The sequence below is a fragment of the Mus pahari genome, chromosome 11 (genome assembly GCF_900095145.1).
Source record: "Mus pahari chromosome 11, PAHARI_EIJ_v1.1, whole genome shotgun sequence".
In the NCBI taxonomy this organism is placed as follows: domain Eukaryota; kingdom Metazoa; phylum Chordata; class Mammalia; order Rodentia; family Muridae; genus Mus; species Mus pahari.
Genome location: NC_034600.1, coordinates 22,947,957 through 22,962,128, shown reverse-complemented (window position 1 = coordinate 22,962,128; position 14,172 = coordinate 22,947,957). Strand labels below are relative to the sequence as shown.

The window sequence follows — 14,172 nt, the reverse complement described above, 5'->3', positions numbered from 1 at the left end:
CAAAGGACCGTGTAAGCAAGACCTTCTTCCCAAGAGTCCTTGGGAGACAGACGTAACTCTCCCTCTAGACTGCACATTCTGGGACGGCACAGACTGAGCGCTCATTATCTCTGTGTCCGGGGACTCCAGTGCAGCGCCCTACAAACACTACACGACCCACAAGCTTGCACCAGCCACCTCCCCAGCGTAAGGCCCACTAACCCCCCACGCTTCCCCGGCGTGGCCTGCGGAAGTGACGCGTGGAGACGGTGCACTTCCGGTCTCTATGGCCGCGACCTCCTCCGGGGCCGGGCTTCTCTGGTTCGTTGTCTCAGCTGCTCTGGAGGAGTCAGACCGGGTAAGGAGCTACGCGGGTACCACCGGTTAGGGCGTGCGCTCCTCTGGGCTACCTTGGCCGGCCGGAGCCGGACTCCCGCGGGCGATCGCGAGGGCAGAGCCCGGCAGCTAGCTAGTCGGATCGCCAGCTCCGCAGCTGGGAGCGGGCCCCGCCGGCTCCGCGGGACGCACTGCTGGGGCGGGCATGGAGAAGCGATGCCGCGCGAGCCGGAGCACCAGGGCTGTCCGGCTGTCCCGTGTCACCCTCCAGACACCCAGAGCCTTACATTCCGGATTTGCGGGAAGAGGATCCGCCCTCTTGGTGACCGGGGACCAAGGCACTGTAAAGTGGCGTACGTACAGCGTCACTCACCGGCCCTGAAGGCATGCTGCAGACTGCTGGCGCCAAGGCTTTAAGTTGCCTGGCGCACTGGTTGCTGCCCTGAAAGTGGCAACTCGGTAGTTGGAATAACCCTTTGATTGTGTCTGCTGTATTCATTCATTGAAGAAGAAAAAGAAACTGTTCTCGGAATTGCTAGGTAGAATGCAAAGTAAAATACTCAATTTTATGTTGGAGCCAAATAATTCGTCTTAAAATACACTCCTTTAAAACTATGCTTACATCTGTACTCTAAATGAAAACCTCTAGTTATGCATTTACTAGGGGTACGCAAACAAGATTTCTTAGTGTGAAGTTTATTTTACAATTTGGATCACTAAAATGGATTAATTGAAAATGACTTAAAACCACGGAAATGCAAATGGCAGTCACCCTCATTAAATAAGAGATAAATAAGAAAAGATTGCCATGTGACTGCAGACACTTTATAGACTGCCTTTATACATCTACAGGGGAAAGACAGTCGAGGACAAGACTTTTGTGTGTTTACTAATGTGCTTTGCAAGCAGTTACATTGAAATGGCAAACTGAGCAAGCAGATTGGGAGAGAACAGACTGTGGTTTAAAGGTAGGAAAAGAAATGGCCAGGAAGACCGCGGGGTTTGTGAGGACCTTTTACAGTGTTTAGATATGATTTCTAATTTAAAGATCATTTGTTGGCAAAATATTTTCTAGTTTTAACTAAGCGTATGTTGTTTTCTTCAACCGAAATGGTCCGGCACTCTCTGCTCAGTGCCAGAATTACTTTAGAGAAATGTCTACACAGCATACCATGTGTCTGTGCCCCTACCTAAACAAAGAGTTTTAATGGTTTAAAGTTTAAAACATGAGTATATTTCATAGTAATGACCTCTCTTTATATCTTCAATTTTAATTGATTAATTATTACTTGCTCTTATCTTACAGATTAGTAAAGTACCTCTGATCCAGCCATGACCAGGTGGGCTAGAGTTACTACTTCAAATAGTAAGCGACCCCTGTCAGCAACATCATGGGAGGACATGAAGAAGGGGTCTGTGGAGAGAGCAGACCAAAGCCTTCCAGACCGTAAGCAGTGTCAAAGCAGCGGGCTGTCCCTTAGAAATGATTCACCTCAAGCAAAACGCAAAAAGAACAAGAAGAAAAAAGAGTACTTGAATGAAGATGTGAATGGATTCATGGAGTACCTGAAGCAGAACTCACAGGTGCTTCACAATGGACAGCTGATAGCAGCCGACAGCCGGGAAGTGAGGGAAGAAATTGCAGTGGCCTTAAAGAAGGACAATCGACGGGAAGGAAGGCGGCTAAAGAGACAGGCGGCAAAGAAGAATGCAATGGTGCGCTCATGGCTGTATGTTGCTGCCTTCTTTGTGTAACTAGAAAGTGTTACTCATCTGTTAACACAATACATGTTTTAACAGAGCCCAATTGCTGCAGTCCTAGTGCCGCTTTTAAAGGCTTGTGCTTTCTTACCACACACACACACACACACACACACACACACACACACATCCACCTCACCCCACCCCCCCAACACATGCACACAGTACACTGGTTAGTTGTCATAACAATATTATATACATGATAGTATTCCCATATTACAGGCATGAAACACAGTAGAAGTGTGTCCAGGTTAAGTAACTTGATGAAAGCCACGTGGTCCATGCTAGAGGTGGCAGTCAAACTGAATTCAAAACCTATGTTTGCCCTACCACTGTCTTATGGTAATACCTTTTCAAATAGCTGTGAAAAAACCCTCTAGATACCCCAAGTTAAAGGGGCTTCCCATTACCTGGATGATCTTTTGTTATTATGTATAAAATACTTGTTCACAACAAAGAGGCCAGGTGCCTGTAATTCTCTCGACTTGAAAGCTATGGAATCTTCAGGAAATGTGTTTCACAATGATGGGTTTTAGAAGCTAAGACAGGAAACTTCCCAGGTTGAGAGAGGCCAGGCATCCACACTGGGTAATATAAATTTTTATTTTGTTTGGGTATATGGCCTGCATATCCAGCCTGTGGGCCTGGTGCCCAGGAGACCTAAAGAGTCCAATTCCATTAGTTCCCCTGGAATTGAAGTTAAAGACAATTGTGAGCCCCAACTCCCTTTTGTGGGTGCTGAGAATTGAGCCTAGGTCGTCTGGAATATCACCCAGTGTTCTTAATACCAGGACCATCCAGACCTAATTCCATGTTTTTTATTGTGGTTGTAATTTTTTGAAAATAGGTATAATACTAATTAGTGTGTGAACAATTATTTAGTTGATGTTTAAACATTTAAAGTCTTTTTAATGTAAGAAAATAGTTGCTTTTTTTTTTTTTAAATAAAACACGAAAAAATTAGTGATGATGGGTTTCTTAGCTTCTGATAAGGCCTGATAAGTACCTCTGCCCGTGGTTTAAATGCCATTCTGTGCTTTTGACCATTTTCCACCTAAATGTGAAGTGGATTGTTAGAGTCAGGGGTTTGGGGGTTTTGTTGGTTGGTTGGAATGTTTGGTTTGTTTTGAGATGAGGTCTTGTTATGTAGCTCTGGCTGACCTGGAACTAACTAGGTAGACCAGGGTGGCCTCAGACTTAAGGGGACCTCTTGCCCATGCCTCCCATGTACTGGAGTTGCAGGCATGTGCCACCACACCTGGCCTCCAAAGTTCTCAGAAGAGACTTAATTTTTGGACGGCATGCAGTCTGGGTGATGTTCTGAGTAACCAGATGTTCCTGTAGCCAACGAAGTCCCTCAGTGTCACCGTAGTGAATAAGTATCTGCATCCTTTGCTCTGCTACTGGCACATCCTGGAATCATTGTAAGACAGATTCCCTCTTCCCATAGTGTACTTAGTTGCTCTTTTAGCATCTTAATATTTCTGCCATTTATAACTTCTCTCTTGGATGACAGCTCTGACCCACCACATACGTTGGCATCAGTGACAACCAACGGTTACATAGTCTCCAGAGTTCCCTTCAGCTAGTCACTTTGTTAGAGAGAGCAAGCAGTTAGATGAGATGCATTGATGTTCTTCCTGTGAACTGTTACTGTAACAGGAGTCTACCAGGCCTTCGGCCTTCTGTCCTCACCAAATAGGCTGTGACTTCACATACACTTCTCTCCCATCTAGTCCCACAGTCCTGCTGAACAAAACGTGGGCCATCACTTCCTGGTACTCAGACACTCCAGGAAACCCCTACCGAGTTTTGATGGGCCTGAAGCAGAGCCAGGAGCCAGGCAGTACTAAGTATGCTGGATTATCATGGCCTTAATGTTTTGCAGCAGTTGGCCTGCATAAACCTGTTCATGTTATGTCAGAGTCCCCGTTTTGAGGAGATTTTCTGTAAGAGCATTTGGCCAGTGGTGACTTGACCTTTTCTTTTCAGTAGGGTTTTCCTTTCATGCTGTGTGTCTAACTCCTCTGCTTATGTGAGCAGACAGCTATTCTAGTAATCTCTTGACATTCCTGTTCTTACGAGTGACTGTAGACCTGTGCTTGCTAGGTAGTCAGTCGAGTGCTCCTCAGTGCTGTCCTTAATGTCATGGATCTCAGGTGCCATAATTCCCTACCCACACTTTAATTAATGAGACTTCGCTGCCTCCCAGCACTGATAAACCTTGGCCCCTGGGCCGGCTCCACTCAGCCACTGTAACACAGCCACTTACACTGCTTGACCTACCAGGATAGCTCCTAACTTGTGATCTGAGTCACAGTGGAGACACTGAAACCAGCACCATTCCGCTATGAAATTTAAAAATACAAGTACTGATTAGCCATTGTCTGACTTCCACGGAGACCCCTCCCCATACACACCTTTTGTTTTCTGGTACAGGCATCCTTAGTAAAAGAAGAGTGGTCCATACTTGCTCAATTCATTTGAACTCTTGCCTCCTACAAAGCCACTTACCATTTTGTGACATATTAATAGATAACTGGAATTAATTCTAAGAAGCACTTAAGCCCCTGTGATAGAAATGGCACTTGACTAGGAATGTGGAAAATACCTTCTTCTATATATATAATACTGATGGTTTTTTTTCTTAAAACTTTAAAATGCAAAATAAAGATAGTTTTGATGAAAAATTAGTGCAGGCAGGAGAGTAGTTTCTCCATGTGGAAACTCATGTTTTGTTTTCCCAGGTGTGTTTCCACTGTCGACAGCCTGGCCACGGAATTGCTGACTGCCCGGCTGTGCTAGAGAGTCAGGACATGGGCACCGGCATTTGTTACCGCTGTGGGTCCACGGAGCACGAGATGAGCAAGTGCAGAGCTAACGTGGACCCCGCGCTTGGTATGTTCTCTTAGCTTCTTGTTTGGTGCTGAGGGAAGGCGAGCATTCAGTAGTCAACTTCCTGAAGCGATGCCTGCTCTGTTTAAAAGTGTTTTAAAGTAATGTGAATTATACAACTCGTCATATACACAGTAAAATAATGCGAACATTGGATCTTACAGGTGAATTTCCTTTTGCAAAATGTTTTGTCTGCGGAGAAATGGGACACCTGTCCAGATCCTGCCCCGATAATACCAAAGGAGTCTATGCTGATGGTGAGTGCCATTACCCTCATGTCATAGACATGTCACCATGTCTCAGAATTACAATCTGACATTTTATCTGCTGTTTGAAACATGAAAAAGATGAAAACCTTGAGCACCTTCACCAAGTACTTACTCTTAGCTGGGATTGATTTATTAATAAATCAGGAAGAACTATGGCATAATTCTTGGACTCCTTGCTTTGGCATTATTTGTGAGAAAATATTTAACACCTGTGGGTATTTAAGCTCAAAAAAGGAAGAGAATTTCAATCTCAAATTAAGTAAAAGTAAAAGATTTGAAAAGTCATGCAGTGTGCTAATGTCATGGTTAGCGCACCATTCTGCCAGAGACGATGGTGTGTGTTGTGTTTTGCTGTGATATTTGTTTCTGAAATTTCTCCTTGCTCATGACCTGGGCTTCATGTAACTTTCTTGTCTTTGGCTCAGCTAGTGTCTTAAGAGCCTGCAGGAAACACTGTTGTGTCTGAAGACCTGCTGGAGGGGTTGTTGCCCTTGAAGGAGAGGGCTGGTGCCATTGGGTCCTAGGCATGTGTTGGGTCCTAGGCACAGGTCCTAGGTCCTGTGTTGTGTCTTGAGGTCCTGCTCCCCACCGGTCCAGTGGAAAAATGCGTAGCTCTTGGAGTCAGTCTCAACACCGTTCACCAGCTGCGGTCTTTGCCAAATTAGTGAACTGGCACTGCCTCAGTTTGTCACCTATAAAATGGAGATAAGGAAATTTGGTTTTATTGATTCTAAGATCCACTTTTCACAGTTTCATATCTGAAATCAGCATGTATCTATCATGCCATTGGGTCCTACATGATTGGCATCTTTTTCGCCTAGTGAAGTTACGACATACTTTACAGTCAGTGGCATCTTAGATCCTGCTCAGTTATGGCCTTCATCACTTTTAAAGTGTGTGCATTGTTTGAGGGCCTCATCTGTCTTCACTGTCTTCACTGGCATGAGAAAGGGCCGGGAACGCTGACTTATGAGTAAGAATGACTTTTCATGGTTGGCCAGATTAAAATGTTGTTATTGTTATTGTTGTAAATGAAGAGAAGTGTATCCGATACATGGGAGTCAGGTTAGCATCCTGTGGGGCGGGGACATTTTCTGATAAGGTGCTCACACCAGCATGATTATGAGAAGGCCTGATTATTATGTGAAACCCTTGCTGGAAAAGCCAAGTGTTGTAGCTCACCATCCTGGAATATTGCTTAAATGAGACAGAAGGTGGTGTTTTTTCAGATTAGCAGGACAGGCAGATAGAAGGCACTAAAACAGATTTGCCTGAGTAAGTGACTGCCACGTCTGACCTATAAGGTAGAGGGGTGGTGCTGACTAACCTTCTGGGGGCCACTGGATAGAAACTGGCCATCCTCCTCAGGGTGCAGACATGGCCCTGCATACAAGTTTTGACCCCAGGTGAATGCTCCACTCCTCTCCCCCCTCTCCATGGTCCCCTCTAGACTTCTGTGCCTTCTGTCATGTTCCTCTTCTCACTCCCATCTGGAAGGTCAGGTGCAAGAAGGAGCAGCTGGTACCAGTGAGTGTTTGGAAATTCAGGAGTGGCAAATGAGTTCCTAAAAGGAGTAGTGGCACCCACCCTGCTTCCTGACTCTGGCTACCTTTACAGTCATCGGGGATGTGGGATCAAATATGACATGAGATTGCTTGTCAGTGGTACAAGCCCTGTCAGGATGATATGGGACTCAGTGACTCTGTTCTTTTACTAGGTGGTGGCTGTAAGCTCTGTGGCTCTGTGGAACATTTTAAGAAAGACTGCCCTGAAAATCAGAACTCAGGTGAGCTCCTAGGCTTCCATTCGTAAGGGGTGTTTCTCTCTGCTCTCACTGAGTTCCATTAGCAACAACCCAGAGGCACTGGTGACTGCAGACAGCTGCTTCTGCACTGTGACAGTGACCTCGCCACTTCCTGTGAGCAGTCAACACAGTCCTGAGTCCCTGAGCATCAATCAGGTCTGCTCTCGGGGGAAGTGAGTTGGTAAGCTGCAGAACTCTATTCTGAAAGGCATCTTACGAGCTTTCCTGTTTGCTCAGAAATGAAATTAATTATACTAGGACTTAATTTTCTTACTTAGCAAACCATATTGATTCCTAAGATAAAACTCAAATACAAAATTAATTTTCAAAATTCATAAGCCTGAGTGTCCTCTTGTGCTTTGCTTTGCATGTTCCCAAATGTTTGTAAAAAGCTGTTAAACTTATTAAAAATGTGTTATCAACATAGCATCTGCTGGTACTTTTTTTTTCCAGTGAAATACTAGCCTTGATCGTTAAGAACGTTGTTTAAGTGTTCACTGCTGCGTGCAGCAGCCTTTTGAGGAAGGAGAAATCATTATTCTCTTAGTTTGCCAGCATTAGATAGTCTAGATAGAAATAATCTTGTGTTAAAAAAAAAAAAAAGCGGGCTGGTGGGATGGCTCAGCGGTTAAGAGCACTAACTGCTCTTTCAAAGGTCCTGAGTTCAAATCCCAGCAACCACATGGTGGCTCACAACCATCTGTAATGGGATCTGATGCCCTCTCTTCTGCTGTGTCTGAAGGCAGCTACAGTGTACTCATATACATAGAATAAATAAAATCTTTTTAAAAAAAAAAGCAAAGGAGGCTTGGGGATGTGGCCCAGGCATGAGGACCTGTGTTCGGCCCCCAGAACTAAATAGCTGGGCATGGTGGTGCATGCTTATGGTCTGAGCGCCAGTGAGGCAGAGGGAGGTGGGTTCCTGGGGCTTGCTACAGTTAGCCTCGCCTTCCTATTGAACTGCAGGCCAGTGAGAGGCCCTGTTTCAAAATCAAGGTAAGTGGTGCTTATGGAATGACACCTGGTTGTATTCTGGCCTCCCTGTGCATACACACATGCACATGTATACCCCCACACATGAGCTCACATGCATACACACAAGTAAGGAAAGGCAGCAGGACCCCCGGCCATGCTTCTTAGAGGAAAAGCACGTTTCTTTTCATTTTCTGTAGTCCGAGCTCACGGCTGAGTCCTCCCGGTTTGACTCTCGTGCCCAGATGTTGGAATGCGAAAACCAGTTCTTGTTTATAATCCTGTCGAGAAGGAGATCATTTTTATATGGTGTAGGAGTGAGATTGAAATGATGAAGTGGGATTTGAATTCTCCCTCCTGGGAGGATTGCCACTTCCCAAATGGCAGAGCCGACAAGCAGATGCTGTATAATTTTGCAGGTGGAATCTCGTGCATTTAAAACGGTTGCCTCCTAACGCTTGCTGTTCACGGGCTCTCGGAATCACTGAGTCCTCGGTGATGAGCGCGGGGAAGGAATGAGGGAGCTCTCATCAATCTGTGCATTGCAAAGCAGCTTCGGCATTTCCCTAATTGGGATGAGAAATTGCCTGTGGTACTCGGAAATCAAGGGTTCTAATCAATTACAGAATTGCTCACTTTCCTGCAGTGATGGAGTCATCTCTCCTTGTGATTATTCATGTCAAAACTAGTTCCTTTGCTAAACCGATACCACTCTAAGTGGAAGCATTTGATTACTGTTGTTTTTATAATCTTGTGATTTTTTTTGTTTTTGTTTTTTTGGTTTTTTGTTTTTTTTTTAAATCCCTCTACAGATCGGATCATCACGGTTGGTCGCTGGGCAAAGGGAATGAGTGCAGACTATGAAGAGGTGCTGGATGTGCCCAAACTGCAGAAACCTAAAACCAAAGTACCCAAAGTTGTTAATTTTTGATAAGAATTGGTACAGTTGTTACTTACCACCTAAGGTTACTTTCCTAATTCAGCCTGTAGAGACTGAAGCTGGTCACCCGTGGAGGCAAACCTATGCTCTAGACACCACTCTGACCTTGGTGGGGGCAGCTTGCCTACAACCTATCTATCAAGGAGGGGGGATTAATTGCATTCTCGAGACGTGTGCACGTGTGTGTGTGTGTGTGTGTGTGTGTGTGCGCGTGCGTGTGCGTGTGGTCTGTCTTTCTATCTCTCAGTGCCTGTGTGTCTGTCTGTATTTGAAACAGATTCTATGTAGCCCAGGTTGGCTTCAAACTAATGACCCTGCTTCAGCATCCAGAGTACTGTGCCTAAGAGCGTATTTTAACAGATGGAACTTAGAAATGGCTAGATGCCTCTATACCTGATTATAGCAGTCATCACTATAAGTGTAAATCATGAATCAAAATTGACCCCTAAACAAAGCACATGCCTTTCAGCTTGTGAATCAAAAAATATTTTGCTATATGCTCTTAATTCAGAGTATTAATTTTTTTGTAATAGGAATTTATTTATTTGTTGTCACAAAATCTATAATTCTTAGTACTGAATAAAATTATATCAGCTGTTTGTCTTTGTTGAACTGGTCATTGTTACTCTCACTCTAGAGTACCTTTAAAAACAATATTGGTCCTAAAAATAATAAAATAAAAGCCTTAATAGAGATAAAAGGAGCTCTCTTTAGTTTTGATACAAAGAATTAGAAATTATTAATATTAAAATTAAAGAGTCTTCCAGCATCACAGTTCTTTTTCACCTTCAGTTTTCCAAGAGAGAAATTCTAGCCAGAAAGCCAATGTGCATTCCTCAGACAGAGTGACGGCGTGACAGACTGTATTAGTCTCCCTGGCTGCTTTCCCTGCTGTAGCTGAGGCAGGGTGTGGTGGAAGGAGGCATCACCATAATAGAGTGAGAACACTAATCAGAGACCCATTAGCTTCTTTGTCTGATGTGATGAATACATGCATATTTAACGTACATTCCACAAGCCCTGCCGCTGTCACTGTGCAGCATAATGGAATGACTGGTGGCTTCTGAGTTTCATCTCAAATTCTACCTGATTGAATCCATTTGTAGCTAAAGGAAGCAGCTGTGATTAGTTACTGATGCCTCAAAAGCTAAATGTTTACCAAATAAGAAAAGAAACACGGCCTCTGTTTTCATGTCTGCACAGCCTAACAGTTCCAGTCTTAATCGGAGCTGTTCTTTTATTTTTGGTGAGGGAAGAACATGATGACAAAACATTGCTCAGCATCCCGGAGCTTAAGGAAACGAGTGCCACTTCACATGGAGACACCGTGGTGGATGTCGCCAGACACAGACGTCTTCATCCTCGAGGGAACAACGGGAAGTGTGCTCTCCAAGCAGTGCTCCCTGCAGCAATGCTGCTGGTCTGTTTGCCTTCCGAAAACAGAAAAGATAAACGACAGATGTTGAGTTCAGCGTTTGCAAAGTGCACAGATGCTGCAAGGGCGGTCCTGGAGGCAGCGATGGTAGGACACCAGGGTGATGAGCTAGCTCTTCATCTAGGAATGCTGGAGACTCAGCATTTACTTTTACAGACCAGCATGCACCCTCTGCTTATTCTCAGGCACCAGGACTATGACCATGAACCAACAAGGCCATGTGTATCACAGTGAACAGGCCTGAAGAGGGAAGGTGGCTTGGGAAGGTGTCAGAAAGGAATGTCCTATTACATCATCAGGATGGGTGGGGCTGGGGAGATGGCTCAGTGGTTAGGAGCACTGCCTGTTCCTCCAGAGGTCCTGACTTCAATTCCCAGCCATCACATGGCGTCTCACAACAATATATACTGGGATCTGATGGCCTCTTCTGGCATGCAGGCATACATGGAGATAGAGCACTCATATACATAAAACAGTGAATCTTAAAAAAAAAAAAAAGTACATGCCACTTGAACATCCCCAGTTTCCTTGGACAGTTCAGATTGGATGTTCCACTGACATCAAACTCAAGTCCACCTGCAGTAACCACTTACTCAGCGCCTTTCTCGTTCCTTTCTGTTCGCCACAGTTATGCTCCAAGCCTTGACTCTCAGCTTCTCTTGACAAGCCCACCTCTGTTTCCTAGCCACGCCCTTCCGCATTCAGCTCTCCAGCTGGCTCCGCAGTGTCTGCAAGCAGACACTAGGAAGTGGCCCCTTCCTCCTCCTGATGCTTTTCGTTCCATTGGTCCATCTTTTCTCCATTAATTTAAAGCCTACTAAGTACTTCTTTGAACCCCATACTCTAACTTAGAGGCTATAGAAGAGTAACTAACCTTGTGGTTAGTCATTTCTGGATTCCCAAAGGTGTCCACGTAAAAGAACCATTCACATAGGCCCAGATGGAGTGAGGTGAAGGAATAAACAGATAACGCCATTGCTAGGAGCTGCTTCACATGGGATAGTTCAGAGGAAGCTTTTGGGAAGACTTCCTGAAGTCTGAATGACAAGGAAAAAAAAAAACCACCATAAATATATGCAGAAAAGCATCTCAGAAGAGGGAAGGCAGTCAGCCCATGGCGAGAGAACAAGGTTGCCCTATGTTAGGACCAGGGGGATGATGAGTGTGGTTGAAACTGTGGAAAGGTGCTCTTCAGGGTGATTCCAACCACTCCATTCCAGACAAACCGTTGCTTCTATTCTCAGACTAGCCCCTCTCCTTTTCCTTCCAGGCAAGCCTGTAGTGGAAAGTAGGATCTGTTTGTGGTTCCTTGTTCTCTTAGCCGGGTCTAGGCTGAGTACCCTTTTATGTGCTGACTAGCTCTTCGTGTGGCATCTGTGGACTAGTGTCTGTTAAACAGATAATTTTTCATGGCAGTGCCTGGCCAGATGGAAGATTTGAGCGTGTTTGCTCTCACCTGTGAGCTGTCTTTTTCCACCTCTGAGGATATTCTTTGGGGCACAGAAGTTTGATCAAGTCCAGTTTGTTATTTGTTTTTCTATTGATGCTTTTTGTTTTATGTCTGATGAGCCATTTACGAGAGGTTGTAAGATTTGTTCTTGATGTTTTGTGTTTCGAAGGTTTACACTTAAATGTATAATTCAACTGTGTTCCTTTTCTTGAGTGTAATTTGTAATAATTGTCTCTGATGGTTTATCTATGCTTGGCCCAGGGAGTGGCACTATTTGGAGGTGTGGCCGTTTTGGAATAGGTGTGTCACTGTGGGCATGGGCTTTAAGAACCTCATCTGGAAGCTAGTATTCTGCTAGCAGCCTTCAGATGAAGATGTAGAATTCTCAGCTTCTCCTGCATCATGCCTGCCTGGATGCAGCCATGTTCCCACCTTGATGATAATGGACTGGACCTCTGAACCTGTAAGCAAATCTTAATTAAGTGTTGTCCTTGTAAGAGTTGCCATGGTCATGGTATCTGTTCACAAAAGTAAAACCCTAACTAAGACAATTTCTAACCCATCCTTTTGCATGTGGATATCTTACATTATTCTTGAACATCTTTGTTTATTATTTATTTCCTTACTTACTGTTTATCTCTGTGTATGTATGTGCAATGCATCCACCTGTGTATGCTCGTGTAGAGTCCAGAGATCACTGTCAGATGCCCTCCTCTCTGCCTTCCTACCTTTTCCATCACATGTGTGTGCTGCGCACCCCAAGCCTCGGCCAGCAGAGGTTGGAAAAAGATGACATACACCAAGGCAGGGTTCAAGCAGTTTCTGCAGCTTCCGCAGCTCTTCAGCTTCAACTTCCTTTATTCTCCCCTTTATTCTGGGGGATCGCCCAATTTATCCCCCTCCACTCTCTGCACTAGTCTCTCACCACTCTTCATCATCCAATCAGCATTCAGCAGGCTCTGTACACGAGCCATGCACGCAGACAGGGTGCGCGTTGATAGGCCGGCGACTCAATATCATGCTGTATGATGCTATGCATCAGGCTAGTAGCGCATGATCATTCAGGTGCCCATGATCATTCAGGTGCACATGATCAGGTTCTTGGTAAACAAGCAGGGATCATGGGGCTTGGCAATGAGCCAGGGCGCCGTCTTGGCTGCTGCATGGCCGCATCCGCTTCCCACATATGTGTGTGTGTGTGTGTGTGTGTGTGTGTGTGTGTGTGCATGTATGTGTATGAGAATATGAATACATATACACACACACACATTCGCACACACACACAGAATTTCTCACTGCAGCTGGAACTTGCTGTTTTGGGTAGCCTAGCTGGCCACCTAGCCTAGAGATCTGCCTGATTCTACCAATCCTCCACCCCCATCACTAGGGTTACAGACTTCACTGTCATGCCTGACTTTTATAGGAGAGTACAGATCTAAGCTCAGGTCCTCATGCTTGAACAATATGTTATATGTATATAATATAGTTATATATGTATTATGACTTCCTGTGTTGTGGTTTTGTGGGATTCCTGAGTGTGTGGATAAGTGGCTTTCTGACTTTTGGTTTGTTTCTTGTGCCTTCTCTTGGGCTCTTTTCTTTTTGCTTGCTTGCTTTATCCTATTCCAGTGTTAGTTTTTGTTTTATCATGTCATGTCATATCATATCATATATATTACAATTCCTTAGAGACCTGTTTGCTTTATAATGAAAGATAGAAAGGGGGTGGATCTGGATGGGGGAGGACAGGAGAAACTGGGAGGAATAAAGGGAAGGGAAACTAATCAATATATTATGTTAGAAAAAAATATTTTCAAAACGAGGAAAAAAGAATAACAACATTTAAAAGTATTATAGATGAAACATGTCACCTAAAAGCCCAGAGACAGCATGTGATATCTGTGATGTGGGAAAAAAAATCCTTTTCAGTTTAGAACTCTATGCCCATTGAAAATATATGTAAAGAACAAGAACAAATAAATGGAACACATCACCGAAATCAAACTTCACTGTTGCTCTTTGAGTAGAAGTGAGGTTTTTATGAGGAACCGAGTCTAAGATGCAGAAAGAGAGATAAAAGCCCATCCTGGGAGCCAGCATGAGGACCACATGGTGGAAGGGGAGAACCGTTTCACAGTTAACTTCTATTTCCACATTTGCACCATAAGGCACACATGTGCATGCACACACTCGCACTCATGCACACATAAACCCAATACATACATATATGGAATCAAAATTCATAAGAGAAACAATACTGGTATGCAACTGCACAGATTGAATAACTTAAAGCCTAGGAATAACATAGACAACAGCCTGTCTGTGTTTTAC

The 14,172-nt window shown here is 44.4% G+C and overlaps 1 protein-coding gene across 2 annotated transcripts; it reads left to right on the top strand.

The window, feature by feature from the left end:
• The first annotated feature begins 230 nt into the window (after nt 1-230).
• Nucleotides 231-9,656, top strand: Zcchc9 (zinc finger CCHC-type containing 9). Of its 2 annotated transcripts, none has more exons than XM_021208688.2 (6): nt 231-337; nt 1,622-2,031; nt 4,824-4,974; nt 5,136-5,228; nt 6,958-7,026; nt 8,829-9,555. In XM_021208688.2, exons 2-6 carry the CDS (start codon nt 1,648-1,650, stop codon nt 8,945-8,947), a joined length of 816 nt encoding a protein of 271 aa, XP_021064347.1. In that variant the 5' UTR covers nt 231-337; nt 1,622-1,647; the 3' UTR covers nt 8,948-9,555. The 2 variants fall into 2 exon arrangements, with proteins under 2 accessions (XP_021064347.1, XP_029399875.1); XM_029544015.1 differs by lacking the exon at nt 231-337 and adding an exon at nt 375-854 and having other exon boundaries at nt 8,829-9,656.
• The last annotated feature ends 4,516 nt before the right edge of the window (nt 9,657-14,172 follow it).